General features: G+C 36.9%; 5 protein-coding genes across 6 annotated transcripts in view; 1 reads left to right on the forward strand and 4 right to left on the reverse strand.

The window, feature by feature from the left end:
• The window catches only part of LOC135935978 (uncharacterized), a 192,761-nt gene that overhangs the window by 52,660 nt on the left and 116,234 nt on the right, over positions 1-23,867 (forward strand). The gene's annotated exons all lie outside the window — the stretch shown is intronic.
• On the reverse strand, positions 722-3,392 carry LOC135936256 (uncharacterized). The gene is made up of 12 exons (XM_065479012.1): positions 3,252-3,392; positions 3,034-3,177; positions 2,877-2,980; positions 2,624-2,818; positions 2,530-2,575; positions 2,351-2,473; positions 2,108-2,290; positions 1,818-2,057; positions 1,658-1,758; positions 1,434-1,598; positions 1,220-1,379; positions 722-1,161 (listed from the first exon to the last, which is right to left on the reverse strand). The coding sequence occupies exons 1-12, from the start codon at positions 3,325-3,327 to the stop codon at positions 938-940; spliced, it is 1,761 nt and encodes a 586-aa protein (XP_065335084.1). The 5' UTR covers positions 3,328-3,392; the 3' UTR covers positions 722-937.
• Positions 5,855-16,255, reverse strand: LOC135935785 (uncharacterized). Its single transcript, XM_065478342.1, has 4 exons — positions 16,121-16,255; positions 15,360-16,025; positions 8,802-8,804; positions 5,855-7,871 (listed from the first exon to the last, which is right to left on the reverse strand). The coding sequence occupies exons 1-4, from the start codon at positions 16,253-16,255 to the stop codon at positions 7,575-7,577; spliced, it is 1,101 nt and encodes a 366-aa protein (XP_065334414.1). The 3' UTR covers positions 5,855-7,574.
• LOC135935787 (chymotrypsin-2-like) lies at positions 17,439-19,201 on the reverse strand. The gene is made up of 7 exons (XM_065478344.1): positions 19,162-19,201; positions 18,892-18,998; positions 18,331-18,419; positions 18,124-18,262; positions 17,947-18,060; positions 17,667-17,819; positions 17,439-17,600 (listed from the first exon to the last, which is right to left on the reverse strand). The coding sequence occupies exons 1-7, from the start codon at positions 19,199-19,201 to the stop codon at positions 17,454-17,456; spliced, it is 789 nt and encodes a 262-aa protein (XP_065334416.1). The 3' UTR covers positions 17,439-17,453.
• Positions 20,842-23,697, reverse strand: LOC135936197 (uncharacterized). Of its 2 annotated transcripts, none has more exons than XR_010574291.1 (4): positions 23,171-23,697; positions 21,976-22,122; positions 21,576-21,752; positions 20,842-21,517 (listed from the first exon to the last, which is right to left on the reverse strand). XR_010574291.1 is itself a non-coding variant. In XM_065478936.1 (4 exons), the coding sequence occupies exons 1-4, from the start codon at positions 23,221-23,223 to the stop codon at positions 21,330-21,332; spliced, it is 558 nt and encodes a 185-aa protein (XP_065335008.1). In that variant the 5' UTR covers positions 23,224-23,681; the 3' UTR covers positions 20,842-21,329. The 2 variants fall into 2 exon arrangements, 1 of the variants encoding a protein (XP_065335008.1); XM_065478936.1 differs by having other exon boundaries at positions 21,983-22,122; positions 23,171-23,681.

Below are 23,867 nucleotides of genomic sequence, written 5' to 3' on the forward strand. Positions count from 1 at the left end.
AATTTAATACTTTCTTATTATGAATTTGAATCGATTTATCCTCAGAATTTCTTTAAAAATTCACAAATTAAAATCTTTGAACTCTTCTTTTCGTGGCGACAAAATATTTAATTAATTATTTTTCCGCATTGTTTCATAAAAAGCTAATCGTATTCATTACATTTAAAGCCTCTGGCGATTTCCTGGCATTACTGCTACTCCCTGGAAGCATTCATTAATATAATTCCCTCTGCGGCCGCTGCTTTTTGTGCCGCGGACGGCGGGCGCGAGCGGCTCTCCGCGGGAGAGGCAGCCGAGAGAGTGTGGCGGACGCGAGCATCGCTGCTCTATTTACGCGTTGGCCAAGGAGCGACGAGCGGACCAATCACAGAGTCGTTTCTTTAATTCACGCGCCGCTCGCTCCAAATAATTCTAAAATAATTTTTAGTATAAAAAATTAAATCATTGATCCTATAATTAAAACAGTTGAAATAAGTGTGTTTATTGCTAACTGTTAGTTATCATTTTCTATGCCAATCGTGCAATCGTATAGGCTCGGCGCCCCCAAAAATGGTTACGCGCTCTTATTTGTATACGTAGTAATGAATAAATAACGAATTTTGTGGAAAAATGATAATAGACTCCCACTTCAGCAATCAAAATATTTTAAATCAATTTTTGTCGTATTAATCTCGATTATATGTATATTAAAGAAAAAACAATTAAACTTCATGCATTTATTTTTAATTAACAGACTGTTACAATTCGAAAGAACTGCAACTACTACACAAGATATCTCGAGCTGGACGAGAGGTCAATGACTTGACCTTTCGCTTGAGACGCAGACGCACGAGTGATAGCAAGAATAAATTGGTCGCTCTCTCGCTCATTTATGAAAATCAATAACTGAACAAAATTAAATTTAAATTCCCAAAAGAAAACACGATCAACAACAATTTCAGTCCTTGAAAGAGACGTCAGGAGTGTTTTCCACAATCCAATCCATGTAACTAGCAACATCAACAAACAACGAGTATCTGTTTGGCATGCAAAACGATTCTTCTTCGTCGTCAACCAGGACCTTTTTAGTAATTCCGAAGCTGACAATTCCTCTAACAAACCACAGGCCGTCTTTTTCCACGGCGAGACCGCCGCCACTGTCCCCTTTGCATGTGGTTGTTCCTAAAAATAATTATACTTATTTATTAGACTGGAGAGGAAATAGAAAAAAGAGACTGACTGTTCGAGTAGCCGGCGCAGAAATTGTCTCCCGGGTACAAATATTTTCCGAAGAATTTCCGGTTCTGCTTGTAACACTCTTCGTGCGATCTAATTGGCAGCTTAGCCTCTTGCAACTTCTTTGGCAAATTGTCGTTCTCTTTTAAACCGTATCCAACCACCTATTTTAATAAAAAATATTAATTTTTAATTCATTATAGTTTATTTCAACTTACCACACCGAGACGTTTAGCAACGAGACTCAAACTCGAGTCCTCGTTCCACAGGCAAATCGGACTGACTTTTTGGCTCCTGTTGAAACTGTTATTAAAAATCATCAAGCCAATATCGTGTTTCAACTGTCCGTCTCTATAGCCAGGGTGGCAGATTATTTGACTTGCCTGAAAATTCACTCTTGTCAAATAATTTATTATTATAAAGAATTAATAATTTCTATTACTCTTCTCTTTTGCACGGTTGGATCATTTCTTAATCTTTTGTCATACAGTCCGATATAAGCTCTTAGTTGGTTTGCTTTCTGTCCATAAATACAATGAGCAGCTGGAACGAATTAATTATATGCAAGCGATAATAATTTTTCTGCAATTCATCGCACGTACCAGTCAAAACCGTCCTCATCGAGATAAGAGTTCCGCCACATAACCCGCGAGTTTCAGTGTTTTCTACGTAAGCGTGCCACGGGTGTCCGCGTCTTACTTTGTAGCCAAAATAAATATGCTGAGTGGCATTGACGACGACATCGTCTTCCTCATCTTCAGAATAGTCGGCGTCTCGTGTCTTTCTGATTATTAGTTTCTTTCCGCAGTCACGGACACTCAGATTATTTGGATTTTTGAAACCTGTAATTTTAACGAATATTTTACGTAATCGGTGCATACTGTTTAATTACCTCTGCAGGGTTTTGATGGCGGGATAGCGGGTAAAACAAAGATTCCTTTCGCGTGTTGGCCGATCCAATCGATTTGTGGCAAAATGTCCAAATACAGACTGAAATCCACCGATTCGTTCTTGAAAAAAACCGACAAACCCCGGAGAAAGTAGCGTCCGATATGAAAATTCACGAGGATTCCCTCTGTATTTACATAAAAGGTGAAAATTAATATTTCACATATTCATTTAAGCTGAGAATTACCATGTAAATGGTCAGGATCGTTAACACAAAGAAATCGTTGAGATTGTTGCAGTAAGTTCCCAAAACGTTGCTCCCATTCTGTGCTTTGATTTTTGAAACAAATATCATGCGGCACAATTTTTCCTAAAATTAATATAAATCCCTGCATTAAAACATCTTCGTTTTTAGTAAACACTCACGTGGCTCCAGCTCGTCCCGCCAATCAGAAATATGCCCACGATGATTCTAAAAATATTAATGAATAAATGCGGAATTTGTATACATTCTACCTACGAATTCCGTAATCCGTCGCATTTTTAAGTACGGTGAATCAGCAAGGTTTGCCATGTCCATTTCCTGGCCGCGGTTGAACAAACAAATTGGTCGGATATTTTCGGGCATTTTCTTTGAAATGAAAAGTTGGAGGAGAATTCTATCTCCCGTCCCACCAGTTGGATCTAGCACTCTTATTTCAACCAGTTCTTCAATCTAGACAGTAAAAAAGAATTCTTAATGTGCCTTCATGTAAAATAAAAAAGTTATTTACCTTGATATCTTTAAGAATGCAATCGCCCCCGGGATCTCTCTCGGAGCAATGTCCAACCCGAGCAATCATATTTTCGACATCTCTCTTTCTGAGACTGCATTGGCCTTTAATTAAGCTCAAATGAATATAACGCATTTTTTCCTCATAAATTAATTACGTGTTAGAATGGTCCTGCGAGAAATGACTATGCCATAGCAATTCACATTTCGACTTTGCAAAAATGCAAGCCACGAGGTGCGGTTTGTATTTTCATCCCGAACGCCACACTCGTTAAAGCTCAAATTTTCTCCTGTGTTGAAAACTTTGTGGGCATATAAGACGTATTTTAGATTAAAAAAATAAAAATCAAAAAACTAAAATACAAAAAATACTCACTTGGAGCTCGAATGTTGCATTGAGCGAGGCTGACCACCAAGCCGAGGAGGAGAACAAAAGGATATCTGAAATCCATTTTTCATGCACTCGGTGAAGGCATCATGATGCACGCGTCTGTTGAGCCCAACAACTCTGCGTCTCTGGCCAGCATTGCGTGATGGGATGTAGTTTATATATCGGCTTCAATTATTTAAATCAAATTTTCCTCCTCTGATAACAGAGGTCAGGGCACATAGAAGACTTTGCTGGACACATTCATTTCACATGATAGAGAAAAGTTTGGCATAAGATAATTATTCCAATAATTGTTTTGGGAAAATAAACAAAACATCACCATTCACCATTTGCAGTGCAATACAGATTTTTCTATTTTTTTTTTATTTAAGAACGTTTTATAGTATTAATGCAAGATAACTATTTTTAAAAACAAATGAAATGAGGCTCTATATCAAATTTTGCTTCGGCTTGAGCTTCAATCAAATTTATTAATCTTTTATAAAAGTGTGAGTTCTACTCTAGCGTCACAAAAAATATGTCTGATTGGTATTTGAATGGTCTTTTGGCTGCTCTAAAGCACTGAATAAATAGAATAAGTGCATTAAAATGAAATGAAATAATTCACTGTCAACATTTTTTAACTGTTTGTAAGCAGCTCTGGCTGGCATGTCCTTTTTTCTTTTCAAAAATTGGAACCAAAATATGTATCTGGAATTCAGTCGAAAAGAAGCCGATCACGTTCCAACAAAGACAGCACCACGTTATTCCAAACGTGTAAATTTTGGAAAAATCATCGCATTCGTGAACTGTTGCATTTTTTATGTCTGCTATTGATGAGCCGGAAATGTTCGATCTAATTAGTAATGTAATTAGAATATACCAGCAGGGTGTGCAACTGTGCAACTTCTCGCAGGATGGAGTAATACGAGATCGATGTTTTCTTCTTTTGATCATAAAAAAAACGCATCAATTTTGTATTTAAAATTATATTTCACTGGCCAATCCCACAGGCGAACAGACAGGCAGGACGGCAAACAAATTGAAAAATTGTAAAATAAATTGCTACATATACATTTTTGACTCTCGGAACTGTAAATAGAATGTATAAAATCGGACGAATTTCAGTGGCTCTTTCGTTTTGGAAGAAGTGAAAGGTCAATTGAGTGATCTCTCGTCCACGGCGCCGTCGCTATCAGCCGATGTTTCTCTGCGTCACCACACGCTCTCGCAATATTCGTATCAAAAAATCTTTTTATTTATATCGTATTAACGCTGGGAGTTATTTACTAATGTATTAGCTGTAAATAGAATTATTAATTGAATTAATTAACATCTCTTTTCATGTGGAAGAAGAAAAAGATCAAGAAGAGACACAAATACGCATCCTGTCGATGTTAAATTTAATAAAAAATATTTATTATTCATTTTATTGGACACCATCGGTGTACAACTAAAGTCAATTACAAATTTATTTATTATAACGGAATGCTTGTGATAAAGTTAAAGGTTTTTTGACACAGTCTAGTAAATGGTACATACTAGAAAGCAAAGAATCACAATAAATACATTTACAATTAGCGGTGACTTCGAGATGAAAACATTTATGTGAACAGACGAGGAAATGATAGCCATGAAAAGAATATCTAGTTAACATAGCCCTGTCTTTACAATTTGTATTAGTCCAATCCAAATTACACATAGCAGGGGTTTCAAAAAATTTTGGGTCAATAGATTGTCGTTTAACATTCATGTTATTCAAAAACTTCTCATAGGCAATTGTAGAGGGAAGAGAGTATTTAGATTTAAGGTCATTAACAAAATAATCAGTCTGAACCAATTCATAGACAAATCTGGATTTCATTCTCTTGTCTACGCTGAGGGCTTTTTTAAAGAATCTAGATTTAGCACATTCCAACTTGTTAAGATCATTCAGAGATAAATGAGACCAAATTGCTTCTATACCATACGAAGCTACAGGAGAAATTGCCAAGTTAAATAACTTTTTTGCAGTGGAAATAGACGATTTTGAAAGGTTTTTAATTTTAGATGTTGCAAAAATTGACGCTTTAACTCTCTTATCCAGATGATTTGAAAAGCAAGTTCCAGACGTTTGGAATGTCACGCCAAGATAGTTGACAGAGGAGGAAAATTGTAGGCAATTTGTAATCTCCCATTGTTTCTCGATTTTGCTATATCTGCCAACACCTTTATTTCTAAATTTAATGATTTGACATTTTTCCCAATTCAGAGACAGTGACATAGTAGCTAAATAAATCTTGATATTATTAATGAGATCATTGAAAATTGTAAGATTTTCACTTAAAATAACAATATCGTCTGCGTAAAGAATGCATTTAACACCAGGATAATTCAGTAATAGATTATTGAAATCACAAATAGCATAAATAAATAGAAACGGTGACATGCAACCGCCTTGTTTGACTCCGTTACTCTGCACAATTTTCTTTGAAATAGAGATGCCATCGTTGATTGTCAGAAAATTTACATCCAAAATATCAGCAAGTAAATTTAGTTCATGAAACGTAAGTTCGTTAGTATCAATAATTTTACGGAAAACAAATTTGCGGTCTACTAGAGAATCGAAAGCCTTTTTTAAATCGAGAAAAAGAGCGTAAAGAGGTTTTCTGTTTACATATACTACTGATTCAATAGATTGAATTAAAGTTTCGACAGCTTTAATTGTAGATCTACCTTTGATGAAGCCATATTGATTATCTGGGATGAATTTAATAAGGCACGAGTACAGTCTCTTATTTAGCATTCGATCAAGTAAATTATATAATGAAGCTGAAATATTAATTCCACGATAGTTATTAGTATCATCCTGACTGCCTTTATTCTTAAAGAGGAGCTTTAAATTAGAGATTTTCCACTTTTTGGGAATATAACCTCGCTTAAGACAGTTATTGAAAAAATCTGTGAGCTCTAATAAAAGATGCTCACTGAGAAACTTCAAAGTCTCATTAGTTAAAAGGTCAGGACCAGGAGCCTTTTTTACTTTAAGCTCTTTAACCGCAAGGCTAACTTCTTCTTTCATGAAGTGTTTAACATCTGGTGTTCTGACCATGTTGGTTAACATATCTTTCAAATTTAAAGAATCATTGGAGCCGAGGTTCTGAATATTATAAATTTTTTCGAAATGAGTTTCCCAATCTGACATGGCAACATTGTTTACCTTTGAAGAGTCACCTTTTTTATTTAATAATTTGTAAGATAGATGCACAGCTTCAAAAATGATTTTTTCATCACATTTCTCGATAAATTTGTCCTTTTTCTGTTTAATTATTCTTCTATAAGCCGTCTTGACATTGGCAAAAATTTCTAGCACTTCTAATTTAATATTTTCAGAATTTGGGAGAGTAGATGATCCAGAAAGTTTATCAATAAAATTTTGAAGAAATTTTAGATCTTGTTTGAGTTCAAAGCACTCGGAATCGAACCACGGTTTACTAATACGAGACTTGCAGAGCAAATAATATTTAGATTTTTCAACAATTGTGAGAATATTTTCATAAAATATATTATTATCCTCTAAAGCTGATTTAAGTGACTCCTTTTGACCAGCCAAAACATTTGTCAAGCAATTATAATCAATCTTAAAAGATTTTACACGCTCTGCAGTTTCTAAGGAAGAAACAGGGACTTGAAACTTAAAATTTAGTTGTCTGTGTTTTCTGATGAAAGAGTCAGTCAATTTGAAGTCTAACTGTAAAATTTTGCTAGAGCATAGAATTAAATCGACAACGCTCTCTCCATTTGAGGCAACGTACGTGCTTTTATAAGGAAGTGTATTAGCTATACTTAATTCATTCAGGAACATAAAATCAGTGATCAAGTCATTCTTCAAATTTTTACGGTCAATGCGGCAATTGAAGTCACCGCAATAAATCATTAATTCAGGTAAACGAGCGTAACTAACTGCTTCAATAAGTTCATCCCACAAACAATCGGTGTTAATGTTAGGCTCAAAGTAACTACCAAGGATTGAAAAATATTCAAAATTTAGAATAATAGTATTCTCAAGAGAAAAGAAGTTGACAAGTTTTCCGCATTTGGCGTTGTAATAGACTGAAACTCCCCTCATCGGGCGTCCAAAAGAGTGATTTTTTATGCCAAAGATGTGTTTAGAATAGAACCCCATTATTGAAAAATCGTCTAATAAAAATGTTTCAGTCAGAACTAAGATATCAAACTTACTAAAATAGTTATCTCCCAAAAGTTCATGAACTTTTCTCAAAGATTCTACATTCCACACAAATAATGAAATTTGAGCTGACTGCACTAATTGATCATTGCTGGGGACATTTAATTTAAACTTGGATCAGACCTTGCACCTGCACCTTGATCAGTCGAGGGAGCTGGAGCCTCGTTCCTAGGAACTGGAGAAAAAAGCTGACAGCAACCACGCCACCTCTTGGACTGCACTTTATTGTAAAAGTGCACCTTGATGCTGACGTCTTTCAGTTCGTTGTATAGCTGCTTCAGGATCCAAACACGGTTCATTCTGTCAGAGCCACTGCAAAGGAAAGACATCGCCACCTCTTCTAGCTTTTCTTTCTTGATTTCTTCGGCAAGTTTCTTGAAGGATTTCCTCACATTCCCCTAGTAACCAAGCAACGTTGATTGAACGTTGAATCAACGTTGAACGTCAACGACGTCAACACAGAATCAACGTTGACGTCAACGTTCAATCAACGTTGAGAATGGTCACTGCGGTGTCGTTGATGCAACGTTGACGATCAAATTTCGTCGAAAAAATCGCGGTATACATTATCTCAGCAGATCGCTTTATTTTTACTTAATTCGTGTTTTTTTATAGTGTTGATCACCGAAATTTATATCGTTGTTGACGATCAACAACGCATCAACGTTGCTGCGTTGTTGATGTAAATGAAAATTTTTTTGGGTTCTATTAATTGGAATTTATTTCTTTAATCAAAGATCACACATTACAAAATGTTCTGGTACATTTCCTATTAAGAATTTATTATATAACGCTTGTCTAGGTGTTATTTGCTTAATTTCACGACTGTCTGGAGTGGCTTAAAAAGAGCCAGCTGACAGATTTGCCTGTTCTGTGTTATTTCTTGCGTGGGAGTTCCTGAAATATGACTTGAACTGAACACCTTTAACAGGTCTTCACCACTCAGTGCCGGACTGTCACTTGGTTCGCTTTCGTGGCCGAGATGCGGCATCCCCGAACTCCGTAATTGTCTTAACCGACAGGGTCAAAATACGAAGACTTGTGTTTATTAGATTGTTTAAGTTAAACTTGCATATTTCCAGTGGGGATCTCAAACAATCAATACGCAATACGACGCGGGTGATGGTCGTCTCTATCGTATAACATAAGCTCGAGTGTTAAAATAGATGGAAGTCGTATTGATTATTTGAGATCCCACTGGAAATAAGTAAGTTGTTTGACTTAAAACAATCTAAAAAACGTAAACCTTCATATTTATAACACTGTCCGTCTGACAGTTGCAGATTTCGAAACACCACTTAATTATTCGAGCGAACCAGGCGAGTGACCAGCTCTGGGTGCTGCAGACCGGCCAAAGGAGTTAAGTTAAATTACGGGAACACCCACGCGAGAGTCCCAACAGCAGCCCAAGACAAGAGACAAATCTGGCAGTTGGCTCTTTGAGCCACTCTTAAAGTAAATCAAAGCAATTAACTCCAAAGACGAGCGTTACAATACATAAATAAATTTTTAAATTAATGGCACCCGCTAAAAAGCCATTTAATAGAAATTACATTACTTTTAAATAAATAATTATTAGTTAAAAATTCCCATGATAGTAGTTCCTGTTTTCTTTTTTACAATTTACAATGACATATATGGTGGATAATATTCTTCAATTGAGAGCTGCTATTTTAATTTAAGGCACAATAGTATATTTATAATTAAATTATCACGTTATCGTATCGTGCAGCAGCTTTTTTGGTCCCACAAAGGCCACAAACCCATTAAAATAGTACATAACATCCAAAATACTGGCGGCTTAAAACATTAAGGGCTTGAGTGACTGGTGAATTGAGTTGTTTTTTCATTTTCTTGCTCTTCCGGCCTCTGCTATTCACATTTTGCCAACGACGCAGAAGAACCATATCTTTGGCAGCTTCTCAGGATGCCCTTGTTGCTCATGAGAGATCTGTGGACATCATGAATTATATAAATTACTTTCTAAATTCTACTCATATCTTTAAATTTTACAAATTAATGCGCAAATTTTTACTGTGAGAGACATACTTTGACATACGCATGTCAAGGTTAGTAAGGTACTATTCAGTCTTACTAATAAATCATCCCTTTTTCTTCACCCCTAAAATCAAAGTACTTCAACTTAGAGCTACATAAGATTAAACTATGTAACAAAACCGTTTTTTAACATGAAATTTAACTAATATATTTTACTCATTCAAAACATGATTGGAAGTACAATAATAAATCAAGGTTATTGCAATTCAGAGTGGAGAAAAGGGGATATCTTTCCCTATCAACTTGAAATCGGGTGTTTTTAAATTATTCAGACGGTAATTTATTCAAGTTAATGGCTTTCAACCAGTTAAAGATGATTTTTTCAAACTTGTTGGTCCATTAACAAGGGGTCATGACACTATTTTACAGCTTTTGGTAAATATTTGGCCAAAATAATGACTTAACCTTTGAGAAATTTTTGAAAATCTGATGCTTATGCCAAAATTGAACGTAATTTACTGCCAAATAATTAAATCTGAGTTAAATAAATTACCTAAATGCCAAGGCTGCAAGTTTGGTCCATCTCCAAGATCGACGATAACTCAGCAGCGACACATACCAGCAAAGATTCTTCTCTTTTCTATAGAGAAATGACGCGCATCCTGAAACGGGGAAAATACTAGTATTCTGCATGCAAATTTGAATATTACAATATTCATGACAAATAATCAAGCCGATAAACACACTAGATTTACAACGAGTCTCAAATTACATATAACTGATACTATATTTTAATTAGTTTTAATTCAAATTTCAAAAGATACAGGAAAGCAGCAAAAAAAAACGAATAAATTATAATTATTATTGCATCAATCACACTATGAAAAAATTTGATATATGCTCAGAGACGTTTCAGTCTAATAAGGGGTCAGTAATGAAATCAAATTGTAAAAAGGATATATTTTTCAAATCAATCAGACAATTTTGAGAAATGACAAATTATAATGCGCATTTCTCCGTAAAATTTAAGGTCAATTGTACGCGGTTTTAGAGTTGAAATTTATAGAAGACACTTATTTGCTTTCAGGTCTTGTTAATAGATGGTGAAATTCCAAGTTTGGAGCTTGAGAATGGGAGCGTTCCCTATTTTTCAGTATCTCAAAAATCCCCGAGCAACGAATTCTGTTAATGAATTCTTAACTGTTACTCTTGACTGATTTGAGATAACGCTTAGAAAATTTCACTACCCGACCCAGTTTTCGATCCTGAAAAACTTTTCTATTTGCAAAAATTCCCAGGTCGAAGGTCAAGGTCACTTTTTGCAACCTTTTTTTTGAAAATTCAAAATTAAGGGATGATATCCCTATTCGATTATTTGTGGTTCAGGGTTTAAATGTAGCCCGTGCAATTCTGCACAAGCACACCAAGTTTCATAGGTGCAATCACGATAGTTTTGCTGCAATTCGAATATGAAAATTAAAAACCGGCTCAAGGCTGCTCGGCCGCGCATGGCCTTTGGGCAGCGAGTTCGCCTCTCGTTTTTGAACTATATATTTTATTGCATTTAATTTTCTTATAAAAACCAAGAGGCCTAATGAAGGTAGAAATCGACGTTAAGGGTCTGTCCCTGACGGGCCCCAGAGATAAAAAATTCGAAAATTTCCAATTTCATCGAACTCGCTGTCATTTCATAGGTTTTCAACGCTGTAAAGTTCAAATTCAAAGCCTAAACTGCTGAATGATAGTCCTGAAACCGGTCCTTGAGATAATTGTGGTAGCCATTAACTCTGACATAATACTAAAAAATATGAAAATATTAAAATCTTTAATTTATGATAAGAACCTTCTGTTTTGAACACATGAAGTTCATATTGAATGTTGAAAATTGCGATTTTATTATTATTTCATTGTAAAAATGAGCAATGTAGCAAATAAATTACTTTCTAAAATTTTTGACTTAATAATTTAGGGAAACAAAAGGGTTTCATTTTTAAGATTAGCTTAATTGATATTGCATTTAAAAACATTTTGACATAGCATTAAGGAAAAGATTAATCAAAAATTAATATGAACTTCATGTGTGCAAAACAGAAGTATATTTTCATAAATTAAAGATTTCAAAATTTTAACCATCACATCTCAGGATTTATAGATTCCAAAATAATTATTTCAAGGATCGGTTTCAGGACTCTCATTTGGCAGATTTGGAATTTTATTTGAGCTTTACAGTGGTGAAAACCAATGAAAAGACACCAAGTTCGATGAAATTGAACTTTTACGACATTTTAACTCAGGGTCACGTCAGCGACAGACCCTGAAGGTCGAGTTCCAGCTTTCTATGGCTCTCTTGTTGTGTCTAAGCAAAGTAAATTAATGCGAAATAAATATATTGACGAACGAGAGGTGAACTCGCTGCCCTGGCCAATCTGGCCATGCGCTGTCGAGCGGCGTCGGGCTGGATTTTGATTTTCAAATTCAAATTGTAAGAAAACTTTCGCGATCGCAACTATGAAACACGGTGTGCTTATGTATAATTGCACGGGTTACATTTAAGCTCCTAACTCAGAAAATCGAAGAGGCTTTTATCATTCCTTAACATTAAATATTCAAAAAAGGACGCAAAAGGGGACCTTAGATTTGCGCTTTTTTGTAAAATGAAAAATTTTCAGGATCAAAATCTAGGTTGGGCAGTGAAAATTTCAGATGATCTACGCAGTCAAAGAGTTACAGTCCACATTTCAATAACAGAGTTCATTTTTTTGGGGATTTTCAAGATAACGAAAAAATAGGCAGCTTTAATTTTGGAATTTGAACGTCTTTTAGCAAGTACGGTACTTAAAGCAAATATAATTGTCATCTAAAAATTTTAATGTTAATAAATCATGTCCGATCGACTACCAATCTTGCGGAGAACTGCCAATATTCTTATTAACATATTTATGTTGGATAAAAGAGGATCCTTATCAACATGTAGTTTAATTTCTGTATATTAGGAAGTGCAGAAAGCTGTTTGAAAGGCTTGCACCTTAAAGAAATATATTTGGAAAATACGAAGTCCTGACAGAGACTGAAAAAGTAGAATTATTAAATTTTTAGGCATCAAAACATTTGATAAAAATTCCAAAATCGCTTCAAAATTTTTAATTTTCATTTTTTTAAATTATTTCGTTAAAACCTTATATCAGATTTGTACGTTGATAACATAAAATATTAACTATACAAGATGATTACATCAATATTAATAATCTGTAATGATTCCGTTTGAATTAAATTCAATTTCCATTTAAAAAAATTAAAAATATGAGAACCAGTTTTATAACCTGTCATTTCCGAGTCTTCAGGAAAGTCAATTAGCCAAGACTGTGGAAAAGTTTGTGTTTTCTCAAAGAAGCATTCTCAGTCAAGTTTAACTTTGTCATTTTTTAAAAACCTTATTGAAGAAAAATAAAATTATTTTCAAATCAGTCACAATATTTGCCCAAAATAATCGAAATGGAATTAGAATGCAAAATTAATGCTCATCGATTTCCGAATGCATATTAGTAATATTTTAAAATAACCTAATTTTTTTGACAGCGTAGTGATCCGAAACATGTTGTCATTTGAGTAGAGGAAAAAATATCCTAGCTGGCAACAAATTTTTATGTCAAAGACAATGATAAAAAAACTTAACTTCAGTCGGTAAGCAAAACATTAGTGCTGAAAAGCATGATTCATTCATTCAATTATCTAAATTTTCAATGCTCTGTGACACTCAACGTTCCAAGAGTGCTGGTTTTTAAAATAATTATGAGCAAGCCAGTTTTATCCCAAATTTGCCGGCTAAATTGGAAAAAAGTGGCTATAGTAAGACACTTCAGTACTAAAATTCTGGTAAACTATTAAATTCCACCTTGAATTTAAAATTTTTTAAACTTTCTAATCATTAAAATTTTATATTGAACATAATTATTATATAAATTATATTATCATGCAAAAGACAATCTATTATAGCTACAAACTTTAACCGATTAAAATCCCCATGATGCCGATAACAATTGCCTGCGGTTTTAACTTTTAAATTTTAAACACACTCTGGCTAAAACCGGCTGGTCCTTCAGTGTCCAAAGTTCCAAATTTTGATCAAAATTCGGAACTTTGGGAACTTGCTGATGTTCGCTGCTAATATGGAAAATAATTTAAATATAAAATATATTACCTAATTGAAGATTGCCAGGCCAAGATGTTCATTCAAACCGTCCAACTGCGAGAGTCCGAAGTCAGATCAAAGCTCGTGCAATCAGGAAAAGGGCATTCCAGGAAATTCGGCAAAAATTCATTCTTTGCCCAGGAAAATGACACCTCCTGAAACGTAAATAAACAAAATCAACTAAACTTTCTCATGAATGTGTGTGGAAAAAATACTTTCCACCAGGTCAAATTCTTATGAGAATATCCCATAAAGGTATGGGTGCCGAAAATTGTAATCTACGGCGAAATATGTAATTTTTCCCTACATAAAAAATCCATGTTAACTAAACAACTGATAAAAATAAAAGTAAAACAACTTTAATACACGTATCCTACTCGTAAATTATCTCTCTAGCCAAAATTATGATTAAAAATTAATGTTTGATAGCTGATTCAACAAAAGAACGAATGATAAAATAAAATTTCATCACTAATTTAACGCAAAAGTTGATCAAAACACACATAAATTGAGGAAATCGAAAATCTTGGCTTGTGTTTTTTTTGGTACTTTACCAAAACAAATCAAACTTTGTGCTTATCTCCCGTAAACCCCTGCGGCCAAAATCGGGTCAAACTAGCGTCCTTACCTTTTAGAAACATCCAGAACACGATTATGGGTCCGTTCAGGCACTTAATCTGTCAAAAACCACCGAAAACAAGGAGATCAACGCGGGCGGCTAGGATGATGCAATCGCGTGCCGGTCCGTCATGTTGTTTTTATACACAGCGCCAGCAGCTGTTGCTTGCTGCTGCTGGCAGTGGCGAGTGGCGCTACGCGCGCCACGCACGGCCAGCGAGGTAAACACAGAAAGCGCGCGCGCGAACATGCTGAATTAGCACTAACAATAAGTGCTCAGATCGAGTTAATTGAAAAGTTAATATTTATTCAAGCATTAAAAAAATAACGAAATTTTTAATTAATAATTTTGTCTCAAGACAAACTCGCAGAAAATTTGATCTTCAACGTCGCATCAACTTCACATCAACGTTGATTGACGAAAATCCTTGAAGAACGAGTTAATTGAAAGAAAAAATAAAAATTGCTAATTTTAGAATTAAAACTTTTAAAAATTTTAAGAAATTATCGTTTCATGAAACACTTCTACGCGCAGAAAAATTTTATCTTCAACATCACATCAACGTTGTTCAACGTTGATTGAAAAAAATACTTTAAGAACGGGTTAATCGGAAGAGAAAAAAAATATTGCTAATAAAAGTATTAAAACTTATAAAATATTTAAGAAAAACACTATTCATGACACACTTAACCGATTTGAAAATTTTGATCTTCAACATCGCATCAACGTTGTTTAACGTTGACTGACAAAAAATTTGGAATTTACAAATTTTATCTAATCTGATTGCACATATAAGTTGGAAAGAGTGAAAAAAGGTAAATTTTTCATTTTCCATATTACAAATTAAACATAGAGTGAAAGTCATGGTGATCGTTGACGTTCAACAAAAAATCAACGATGCCAAAAATGGTACTTTCAGACAAGTATTGAAATTGAAAATAGTATGAACAGTTTAACAATAATATAGTCTTCAATTTCCAATTAAAATTTAGTTCATTTTTTCACTTTTGACCATTGTTGACGTTCAACGATAAATCGTCAGAGCGTTGCTCAACGTTGATGGTTACTAGGGTTCAGAACAAAAGGCTCAGGCTTTTTGTATAACTTATAGGAGGACTTCTCTTTGGTGACAAGATGCCAAATTGTACCCCCTACAGCTTCAGATTCTTGGGTGATGATGTCGCCGACACCCGCAATGTTGGGTTCGACGTCTGGACGACCAGCAATTTCAGCACAGTCCCGAGCGACTCCCACACCCATCACAAAATCCGACCCAACTGCGTGCACCTTGACCTCTTCTTGAGCTTCCCAGAGGTTCCCAGTATGTTCTACGAAAGAGCATTTAGCTCCTTCAATGGCCAGAGAGGCGCCGTCCTCTAGGGCTTTGTTGAGCACGGCGCACTCATCGATGTAGATGTTCGTATTGGGTGTGTCATCAGATTTTTCAATCTTCTGGAAGAGTCTTTTCTGGGACCACTGTGGGCGAGGAAAATTATTCTGGGATGGAGGCGAAAGCTGCTGTTGAAGCGAATGATGTTTCTGGTCCTTGAGACACTCTCGAACGGACCTAAGTTCGTTGCGAAGCTCCTGGAGTTGCCACTCGTAGCGCTCCTCCCGCTGTCTGGAGTCAGAAATCACACGCTCAAATTCACTTCTCATGAATAGCATATTAGCTTTGAAGGCTTCTGTGAGATTTTCAACGACGGCGGCAAGATCGACTTGTTTAACATCGCCAGATTGATCATACTGTCGAGGAATAACAGGTGTCTGAAGATACGTCTGTTGGCAAGACTGCTGAGGGGGCGGGTCCGACTGTGATGTTTTCGCCGGCCAGGTCTGACTTCCAGATCCCGCGTGATGAGGTCCAAAGTGAAGCGAGTTGTTTGGAAAGGGTTGGCGTGTTGAGCTCCCGGAAATTGCTGCAGGGGCACCTGGAGCCCTGGCACGGAGCTCTGCCACACCCTGGGTGACGACATCCTTAAAGAACTCGAGAAAACAGTAAGAAAACTGCGAGCCGATACACGGGGCTGACCACACTTAACGGCGGCAAGGCTGCTCAATAAAAAATATTTGAGTAACATTTTATTCAAGGAAAATAATCATGATTTTCGCATGTTTCTATGGAATAAATTGGATGAGATCAATTTTTTCAAAACATTAGCATAAAAATGTTCTATAATTGAATTAAAATAGGTTGTCCTTGCGGTGACCAACTTCGCAGGTCACACAAATCTGCCATATCCCATATCTTAAGCACATAACATTTTAAATATTCAAAACAGCCAACCCGATTTCTTAATCTTAAAATGATAATGGAGTTTAATTTAATCGCTTCATCCTAGAGTTTCAATTTCAAATCTATTGGACGTTCCTGCTCGTACTGGAAGAATTATTTGAATTCACTCAAGCCGCTGCCTTTTGTGCCGCAGACGGCGGGCGCGAGCGACTCTCCGCGGGAGAGGCAGCCGAGAGAGTGACGCGGACGCGAGCAGCGCTGCTCTATTTACGCGGCGGCCGAGGAGCGAAAAGCGGACCAATCACCAGTCATTGCCTTGTTCTGCAGTGACAGCTAAATGGAAAATTTTGCGTTCATTCCCTATACTTTATTTTCTTTTGGTGTCCAAAAATTTTGTTTACTTACCTGCTGAGGCTGAACCGGCTATAGCAGAGTGAGAAATACAAATTTCCCAATTTTCAGCATCGCCTGTATGAGATGGAAATAATGCTGGTGTTTACTTGTTGATTTCAAAGATGTATAATATAAATAAACCAGATAAAAAGATGAGTTTGCAGAAAGCCAGCCTAATCAGTTCGATCGCAGTTAAAATTGATAAGATACTAAATATTTTCAAATTGATACAAATTAGATTAAATCGAGGCCGTCGGTAGCCAAATTATTTGTGGATTTTGGGTAATGTGTCAAAAATGTAGATTAAATTTGTGGCGGTATTCCCAACAGGTTTTAAATTATTAGTAGATAAATAGAGGTCATCAATTATGTCCTCGTTTAGACTGCTGATAAAAGTGATAATCAAAAGTGATTCAAGTGCGAGATCGATTAGATAGAATATGTGTAAAATCATCCGAGAATGAAATGACAACGGTGATGCTTAAGGTTGTTTATTTACTCGGAAATCATCATTCGGTAAGACAGTTTTGGGAATTCCGCCGGGTTTAAACTCCTGAGTTCTGCGTGATCCAGTCCCTGTAGTCGGGCAGCCTGGTGAAGACCGAAGGGTATCCCTGAAGGGCGCACTCGTTGGCCCACGAGGCAATTCCGACCGCGACGCCGTCCACAAACAAAGGCCCGCCGCTATCTCCCTGAGAAGAATGCGCAGCAACTTGTATAAAGCCAGAATATAATAATTTTTAATAATGTCCACTCACACTGCAGGTGCCGAGGCCTCCTTCAGGCACGTCCGCGCAAAGGTGGCCCTCGTAAATGTGCCATATGAAATTGGCGTACAACTCCTCGCAAACCGCTTGGTCTCGAATCTCGATCGTCACTTTGTTCATCGTGTCAGGGGTCGGTCCATTGTACTAAATAAAAGAGTCGACACAATGATTTAAAACTAAAAAATAGCTTTCACCCTGATTTTTTTAGTTGCAGGCTTGGAAAGTCTTTCAAATTCTCTTTCAAAAATTGATTTAGGAATTAAAATTATACCCAAAGTCTTCCCCATCCGATGGCGGTCGCCGGTGCACCTGCAGCAGGGTTCTCACCCTGATTTGGCAGAGCCAACGGTTGGACGTTAGGGCCAAATGTGAAAGGAGGGTCTACCTGTGGCAGATAGAAATTTCAGATCATTATTTTGATAACAAAAATAATTAGCAGAAATTATACTTCAACAATGGCGATGTCGTGTATGAGAGAATCTGTGAAGTTGAACTGCTCGTGCATGATGATGCGAGTGACCTGGTGGCGTTGGCCCTGGTCGAAGTACAAGCTGCCCGACCTCACGCTTAGCTCAGCTGGCGACAGCCTGCAAATTAATCGCGGGAGTATACGTGTTGGTTGGTTGGGTAGCGTCGGTGGAAATAATAAAATTACCCCATTACGCAGTGGGCCGCGGTGAGCACGTACTTCTCGCTGAGCACGTTTGCCGCGCCGTACATCGAGTCGTTTAGGTGCAGTGAGAGCTGCCGCGGGGAACGAGCGAGTTTTAATTAAAGTGGAATGATACAGGACAACAGTTGAAAATTATTTGAAATGTTGGACGCCATAAACAATGTGTTCAACAATTTTCAATAGTAAAAAAGGACCTTGCTACAGTAAAAATTCAAATTTTGCCAATTTTATCCGAAATTTAGAGGGCTTGAACATATTTTCTTGGCATATTCCGATTCCTCTCGTCGAGATCTGTCCAATTGTGTATGCCACTTATTGGGGAAACTCTTGGTTTTGAAATTAAATCGAATTTCAAGTAAGGAGACAGCCATTACCATTTGAAAAGCACGCTAACTTTCCTGTCAAATTAGCTTCTGAGATCAATTTAGGCTTTAACTGAATTCTAAGGGACGTTTTGATGCATTGGCAACAAGCATTTTCTAGGCTTTTGCAGTATCATTCCTCTTTAAATGTGCCGCTTTTATAGCGTTAATTGTTTTATACCTGACTAGGGAACTCGCCGAGCTCAGCAGGCACGCCGCCGACGATCTTTTTCCCATGGACCAAAAGGCCTGCTGGAAGAATTTGTATTTTTGTAATTTTAAAATTTCCTACATCAAAGGCATTGAGCTGATTTTCCCATGAAATCGCATATCAACCTGGGAAAATTTCAGCTCTGACCCAATTATAAAAAAAAATATTTGAAAAGTGCGGCGAATCTATTTTCTCTGGATGTTATACAATTTCCGGACAGTTAAAATAATTAATACTCACCACTGTAGAGAACAGCTAGAACGCAGAATATGATCTTCATGTTTTGATTTGAGAGTTATTAACTGAATTGCATCACTTTGACTGACGCCTTTTATTTGGATTGTCGTCAAAATCCCCAATGTTATTCTATCAGAGAAATTTCCAAGCAGTGCAGATAAAGATCATGATTACGCCTATATATCTTTGTTTTTAAAATGGATTTTACGTAAGATAATTACGTTGTGACTAATGCATGAATCTTCAGACATAAGAAGCTAACCTCGCGCTAATAATACTGTATTCTGTGAATCGCAGATATATACATCATAAGGGGATCACGGCTACAAGGGAAAAAATCGTTAGAAAGTCGGCACACAACCTGTATATATATATTATCATGCAGCTTTATTTAATTTAATTTTAAAAAATTGTTTCTAATTTGATCATCTGCTCAGCACATATAGCCCGAATTTCTTTTCCCTGTACAAAAATAAAAATTGTTATGTAAATTTACTCTATTTTTATTTGTAGAAATAATCTCTCTGTTATGCTCAAGTTTTGTTCTAACAATAAATTTATAGACTATAACGTAAAATTCTCGCTGTAAGTAGAGGAGACGGTGGGTTTCTTTCAGGCTTAAATAATTTATTTCTGGAGCGGGCTGATCGCGGCCATTGATCCATGCGAAATTTCAGGCACGACGGCAAGGGTTGCAGACAACTATTCACTTTGTTTCAAAACCAGTTGTATAAACCCAAAGTGTTTGAAATAGTGCGTTCATGGGCCCAATTTTTGTTGCCCGGGCAGTGCGCCCGCCCACGATGTCAAAAAAAAAAAGGAAATTTTATTATACATATTTCAATGCATTTTAATATCGGCAGTATTTTTAATCGCGTTTAAAATAAACTCTGCACTGTAGAGGAAAATATGACCACTCCGACCGCAAATTTCCTCTACAGTGTAGATTTTTATGATTTAAATTGTTATTATTTGCTGCCTCGAGGACATGAGTTAATAATGAGAAAGTTATTGAAAGCTAAAATGAAACATTGCCTGCAAGAAACTGGTTAAAATTGAAAAAAGTGCTTCATTTTACAACCGGTTAAATTTTCTGTTCCAAACCCGGATATCTCCGGTCGAACCCCCAGGGTTGGCAGCCCTAGCGGCAGCCAGGCAGAAGTCGAGGCGAGAAATAAAAGAGACCGCGCGCCTGACAATGAGTCTGCCGTGAGTCGCAACAGCGAGATCCCTGATCTGCCCCAACACGCGCCGGCCGCGAAACAAGAGCAAAGGCGTGCTGCCGCCAAACAGCGCCGCGGCGGCCGGGCCGGCTTTCGAACTTCGAACTGGATCGCGGCCTGGTTAATTTGCGCCGCCGCGAGTCCACTGGCGCGCGTTGGGGCAGATTTTTTTCAGGCGGAAGACTTTCCTGTGCGTGCACGCGGCTTAAAAGACGCCGTAGAAATGTAGGATTTGCATCGTCGTCGGAAAAACTCTTTTTAAAATGAGTGGGCCTCCGAGTACCGGCAACAGGACCAGAAAAAAATGAGTAATTTGGCGGGCAACTCGCAACAATAATTCAATCTGTTCTAAAATAAAAAAGGCTGCTCCTCGGTGAGCCTTTTATTAATGTTGAAAGATTAATTTCATTCCTTCAATTATGCTGCTGATCAAGAAGGACAGAAAACAATGAAACATAAATTTGAGATTAGGAAAAAATATCAGTTTGGTTTATTTCTCAAAGTGACTATAACACAGACAAAATAAGAATCGCGATTGTGAAATTGGTCACAAATTTCGGCCAATTTTGTACATAAAACGGTGGTTTAAGTTTCACAGGCACACGTAGGGACAGATCAGGCCGAAGAAGCGACACTATCACAGGAACGATTTATGTATATTTTTAGTTTGCTTCCACCTCGAATAATACTAAAATATATATACTAGGAAACGTTCTTGGAATGTTAAGCTCAATCAACCCAAATTTTAAACATTGCGCATCAATTCTGAATTATTCTTGGACATTCCAAAAGATCATTCTTAATTTTCTTCAAGGAATACTTTTTAATGGTTGATCTTTTAGAATGTTCTAAAATTATTCCGGAATACTCTAGAGAAAATTGGGTTTAGAAATATATCTAGGTAAGTACTTATGATCAACTACTCCCTTAATATTTCCTATTCAGACATTACGTTCTGTTTCTAAGCATGAATAATAAGACGCCAAAGACCACGCTGATCACGAGTGACAGGACAAAAAGTACGATCCAGATTACACAGCCGCTGCATGTTTCCACGTTTGTAATTGCATGACGCACGTCGCCCTGCTCGTAAATGATGGTCAGTTTTGGTGGACAGCCACCTATCAAGTCGTCAACTAGTAAAAGAAAATAAAATAACATAAAAGTTGAAAAAATAACCCGTTCTTCTTTTACCTGTTTGATTGTTGCAGTTCACGGCGAAGTGTGCAGAGCCCTCCTTTGCGTTTTCGGTGTGATTCAAAGTGCAATTGCATGTTGATCTGATGTCAACAGTCGCTCTTGGATTATTCTTGCACCGTTCGATGTTTTCTGATGCATCGTACCGGCAGAAGTCGTACAGGAATTCATTTTCTGGAGAAAAAAATAAATTGCGTAACGAGAATAATAAAAATATTTTTATATTGATTTAATGGTTTACACTATAGATTTAAATGTTCAATGAATATTCTCAAAAACTTGTAGAGCGAAAATTTGGAGACAATTTTTAGTTAAACGGAAGCTGAAACTTGCAAACCAATAAAAAATAATCCGAATTCGAAAAACTAAAAATATTTAAAATGTGTGTCAATTCAACCTTTTACCAGCATTAGCTCCGATCAGAAGTTCCCAGCTGTTGAGTCCCCTGTTTTGAAAAGTGAGGGAGGAGCAGGAACACGTGAAGATCTGAAGGCAAATCGAGAGCAGCACCAGCTGCAACTTCCCTCCAGTCTCCATTCGCTCTCTAAGAAAATTAATTTTAAATTAATTATAAGTTGGACTTGTGGTTAATATAATTTTGATTAATTATGAGACCACCTCGTTTATAGATGGAGTGAATAAGGATAAGAATTAGGAAAATAAGCATTGGCAAGGCAAGCCGAATTATCTATGATCTGAAAGGCAGAACATAATTATATTTTTTCTTTTTTCAAATTCTCTGCATTAATTTAAATAACGTATAAAATTTGTTTTTTAATTAAAACTAAAATTAGCAAAATGACAGAGAAGAATTAACAATAATTACTTTAATTTTGAATTAAAAATTGAATTCTATTTAATAGCTTATTCATCCCACAATTTCATTTTGAAGCCTATTGTGTATTTCCCTGCTAGTACTAGAAGCGTTATTTAAATTCATTCTGCCTGCGGCACCCAATGCCACTTCAATATCCGCTGCTTTTTTTGTGCCGCAGGCGGCGAGCGCGAGGGCGAGGAGCTCTGCGGGTGAGAGTGATAGTGTAAAGACTTAAAAGTGCAGTGTGTTGCTCTTTAAACTCGGTGGCCGGGCAGCGGCAAACGCCAAAATCACACACCGTATCTTCACTTTACGCGCTCATCGTTATTTGTTGTTGTCATTTTCTGCTAATCGTAACATAACGAAGGAAAATAATTGCTAGAAAGTCGGCACACAACCTGTAAAAATATTAACATGCAACCTTTTTAATTTTTTTTTATAATTTGATCCTCTGCTTAGCACTTCTTGTAGGTTTTGAGCAAACCAAGTACAAAAAACACCGCCCGAATTCATTTTCTCGATATAACAAATTTTAATTTGTAAGTTTACTCATTTTTGTTTGTGGAAGAAATCTGTTATGCTCTAGTTTTGTTCTAACATTGAATTTATAGACGAATACAATACTCTCGTTGTGAGTAGAGGGGACGGGGGGAGGGGGGAGGTAAGGGGCTTCTTTGGGGTTTAAAGAATAAATATTGGTATCTGGAATAGGCGGGGCCAGCGGGCTCATCGCGGCCGGAATGTAAACTGAAAGGCAAGAAGAACAATTTCCTACCTTAAAATGGATGTGTGTCCAACATATTTCGGCTGGAGTGACGTCGTATGCATAACTGTGCAAATAGAGTATTCAAGAGGAGCGAAGATTGCCCTGCCACGTGCTTCCAGCGGGCCAATGAAAATTTGAGGTTTTGTTGAGGGAATGCGCAAAGCTGATGTGCTTTCGTTGATTCTTTAGCTCCTTTGTTAATACCCTTTTTTATTGGATTATTCCATTTATTGTCCATTGATGAGACAACAAAAATCGACTGGTGCTGGGTCAATTTTGATATTCTGATTAAAACCACTCACTGTGCTCACTGTTCGAGTTGAGGTCACGATGAAACGTTGTAAATTTTTTAAATCGCAATTATTGGAAAATAAGTCACATTAAAAAAAATTTGGAAATTTAGTTAAAGCGGCAGCCAGGCAGTCTCTCGAAGCGGCGAGAAATAATATTATCGCGTTTGAGTCTGTTGTGTTGTGGTTGTGAGTCGCAACCAGGGGGCTACCACTCTTATGGGCCGAACCCGTTCCCGCTAAGAGCTTCCCCCCCAACCGTTGGTGTCGCGTCGGTCGCTTTAAAACAGGTCTTATGGCGGCCATATACGGTGTTTTGTGGGCGTAACTTTGTGACGTCATAAAGTTACGCCCCCCAAAACACCGCATATGGCGGCCATAACCCTGTTTTAAAGCGACCGACGCGACTAGACATC

Source organism: Cloeon dipterum, chromosome 2 (genome assembly GCF_949628265.1).
Source record: "Cloeon dipterum chromosome 2, ieCloDipt1.1, whole genome shotgun sequence".
NCBI classification, from domain to species: domain Eukaryota; kingdom Metazoa; phylum Arthropoda; class Insecta; order Ephemeroptera; family Baetidae; genus Cloeon; species Cloeon dipterum.

Excerpts from the sequence above, each read along its gene's own strand:
- LOC135936256 (XM_065479012.1), bottom strand. The coding sequence starts at position 3,327 with ATGGATTTCAGATATCCTTTTGTTCTCCTCCTCGGCTTGGTGGTCAGC. Across the intron at positions 3,178-3,251 it reads ATGCAACATTCGAGCTCCAA|TTTTCAACACAGGAGAAAAT; the intron begins GTGAGTATTTTT and ends ATGCCCACAAAG. Across the intron at positions 2,474-2,529 it reads GCGGGACGAGCTGGAGCCAC|GAAAAATTGTGCCGCATGAT; the intron begins GTGAGTGTTTAC and ends TATTAATTTTAG.
- LOC135935785 (XM_065478342.1), bottom strand. The coding sequence starts at position 16,255 with ATGTCGTCACCCAGGGTGTGGCAGAGCTCCGTGCCAGGGCTCCAGGTG. Across the intron at positions 16,026-16,120 it reads TCATCACGCGGGATCTGGAA|TATGATCAATCTGGCGATGT; the intron begins GTCAGACCTGGC and ends ATTCCTCGACAG.
- LOC135935787 (XM_065478344.1), bottom strand. The coding sequence starts at position 19,201 with ATGAAGATCATATTCTGCGTTCTAGCTGTTCTCTACAGTG. Across the intron at positions 18,061-18,123 it reads ACGACATCGCCATTGTTGAA|GTAGACCCTCCTTTCACATT; the intron begins GTATAATTTCTG and ends TATCTGCCACAG. Across the intron at positions 17,820-17,946 it reads TCGGATGGGGAAGACTTTGG|TACAATGGACCGACCCCTGA; the intron begins GTATAATTTTAA and ends TCTTTTATTTAG.
- LOC135936197 (XM_065478936.1), bottom strand. The coding sequence starts at position 23,223 with ATGCATACGACGTCACTCCAGCCGAAATATGTTGGACACACATCCATT. Across the intron at positions 22,123-23,170 it reads GGACACACATCCATTTTAAG|AGAGCGAATGGAGACTGGAG; the intron begins GTAGGAAATTGT and ends TAATTTTCTTAG. Across the intron at positions 21,753-21,982 it reads TCTGATCGGAGCTAATGCTG|AAAATGAATTCCTGTACGAC; the intron begins GTAAAAGGTTGA and ends TTTTTTCTCCAG.